Source organism: Rhinopithecus bieti, unplaced genomic scaffold (genome assembly GCF_001698545.2).
Source record: "Rhinopithecus bieti isolate Rb0 unplaced genomic scaffold, ASM169854v2 scaffold_5775, whole genome shotgun sequence".
NCBI lineage: Eukaryota > Metazoa > Chordata > Mammalia > Primates > Cercopithecidae > Rhinopithecus > Rhinopithecus bieti.
The window spans coordinates 16,000-18,759 of NW_016804817.1; the positions used below are offsets into that span (position 1 = coordinate 16,000).

General features: G+C 42.7%; 1 protein-coding gene across 1 annotated transcript in view; it reads right to left on the minus strand.

Moving 5' to 3' along the window:
• NKAP (NFKB activating protein) overlaps positions 1-2,760 on the minus strand; it is an 18,291-nt gene that overhangs the window by 3,623 nt on the left and 11,908 nt on the right. Inside the window, exon 5 of the mRNA XM_017870465.1 lies at positions 1,440-1,627. Coding sequence (XP_017725954.1) covers positions 1,440-1,627 — 188 coding nt within the window. The remainder of the gene's footprint in view (positions 1-1,439; positions 1,628-2,760) is intronic.

Genomic DNA, 2,760 nt, shown 5'->3' on the forward strand with positions numbered 1-2,760 from the left:
ATGGAGTCTCACTCTGTCACCCAGGTTGGAGTACAGTGGCATGATCTCAGCTCACTGCAACCTCCACCTCCTGGGTGATTCTTTGCCTCAGCCTCCTGAGCAGTTGGGATTATAGGCATCCGCCACCATGCCCAGCTCATTTTTGTATTTTTGGTAAAGATGGGGTTTCACCATGTTGGCCAGGCTGGTCTTGAATTCCTGACCTCAGGTGATCCACCTGACTATGCCTCCCAAAGTGCTGGGATTACAGGCGTGAGCCACCGTGCCTGGATAAAAAATGGTCTTGTTATATCGTCCTTTCCAATCCTTATTATTATTATTATTATTATTATTATTATTATTATTGTTTTTTCAGGCCAAGTCTCACTTTCCAGGCTGGCATGCAGCGGTGCGATCTTGGTTCATTGCAACCACCGCCTTCTGGGTTCAAGCGATTCTCCTGCTTCAGCCTCCTGAACAGCTGGGATTACAGCTGCGTACCACCACGTCTGGCTAATTTTTGTGTTTTTAGTAGAGATGGGTTTCACCATGTTGCCCAGGCTAGTCTTGAACTCCTGGGCTCAAGTGATCAGCCTGCCTTGGCCTCCCAAAGTGCTGGGATTACAGGCATAAGCCACCGTGCCCGGCCTTCCTTTCCAATCCTTGTGTCTCTAATTTCTTTTTCTTGCCTTACTGCATGGGTCCTCCAATGTAATACTTCAAATATTGGTCCTCAGAATTACAAGATTCTGGAGGTGCTTCAGGGTTTCTGCAAATATTTGCCTTCAATGTCATTTACAAATAGTTATCTTCTTTAAAAGTTTATCAAGTTTTAAAGAATCCAAAATTCAATTTGATCTAAGTACTCCTGCCCTATTAGCTCATTCTCCTGGTTCTTCCTGGAACTTTTCCCTTTCCTAATTTTATATTCGTTTCCCCATGCTGAATCCAGTGTCTTTTTAAAATTTATATATTTATTCACTTATTTATTAGCCAGGACATATTCTCAGCTGACCAATGTCTTTTATCATCTTTTTCTGTTATTCAGTCTCAGAAATCTGGGTCCATAAAGAACTGGAGACAAACTTGTAACCAGGAAACACTGTCTTGTGAAAATATTTCCCTAATTGCTACATTCCTCATGGGACAGTGATAAATAGCTGAATTTAACGATATCCTCCAGTGGATAAAATATCTGTACCCAAATACCAATTAGGAAAGGACATTAGAAAGACTAATTCTTTGAAGTCAGAGATATAGCTGAGTTTGAAGCTGAGTTGCATATATACTTGGAATTGCAGAAAACCATGTTATACTAACAAAACTAATATCAAACCAATATTTATACTCTACTTTTAATAGGAAACAGTCACTTAATGAGAATCAATTATGAAAATATAATTCTGGTAGTAAAAAAGAAGATCTAATCATGGAAACTGAGCTTAATGCCAATAACATACCTGCTACCACTCATTACATAACCTGAGCATTCAAACGATGCAATTTCTTCACTTGTCAAGCCAATTTCACCTCTTCGTGGGATACGTTTTCCAGCTTTTACATATTCAGCCATAGCTGCACCTTCACCAGGTAACAGAGCATGGCCATAGCTACAAAGTAATTCAGAATTCACAAAAGGTCCATTAAATCATCTTAATATTAAAAACTCATAATCTAAAGAGAGCACCAAAAAACCCCACATTTTCTCTCAGACAAGAGTAGGAGTAACAATGCTCAGCAGTAGTGTGCTAGGAAGCTCAATGTGAATTGCTTTATCCTAATTAGTGTATTAAATATTGCATTGCACTATGACCTATACAACCAACCCAGAAATGCAGACATATTTTGAAAAAAAGAACTGATGTGAGTATAGATTCACAGTTTACAATTATGGATTAATTTATCCCTACAGGTATTGTCATCACTGGTTCTGGCTCCAGCTGATTCCCTTTCCCTTTTTCCCTTAAAAAATCCAAAGTATGCCGGGCACAGCGTCTCATGCCTATAATCCGAGCACTTTGGGAGGCCGAGGTGGGCGGATCACCTGAGGTCAGGAGCTCGAGACCAGCCTGGCCAACATGGTGAAACCCTGTCTCTACTAAAAATACAAAATTAGCCGGGCATGGTGGTGCATGCTTGTAGTCCCAGCTACTCAGGAGGCTGAGGCAGGAGAATCACTTGAACCCAGGAGGTGGAGGTTGCAGCGAGCCGAGATCGTGTCACTGCACTCCAGCCTGGGCGACAGAGCGAGACTTTGTCTCAAAAAAAAAAAAAAAAATCCAAAGTAGGCTGAGTGTAGTGACTGCTGCCTGTAATCTCAGCATTTTGGGAGGCTGAAGCGGGCAGATCACTTGAAGTCAGGAGTTCGAGACTATCCTGGCCAACATGGTGAAACCCCCATCTCTACTAAAAATACAAAAATTAGTCTGGGCGTGGTGGCAGGTGCCTGTAATCCTGGTTACTTGGGAGGCTGAGGCAGGAGAATCACTTGAACCTGGGAGGCGGAGGTTGCAGTGAGCCAAGATCATGCCACTGCACTCCAGCCTGGGCGACAGAGTGAAACTCAATCACGCCACTGTGCTTCAGCCTGGGAGGCAGAGACTCCATCTCAAAAAAACAAAACAAAACAAACACAAAATTCTAGGCCAGGTGTGGTGGCTCACGCCTGTAATCCCAGCACTTTGGGAGGCTGAGGCAGGTGGATTATGAGGTCAGGAATTTGAGACCAGCCTGACCAACATGGTAAAACCCTGTCTCTACTGAAAGTACAAAAAAATTAGC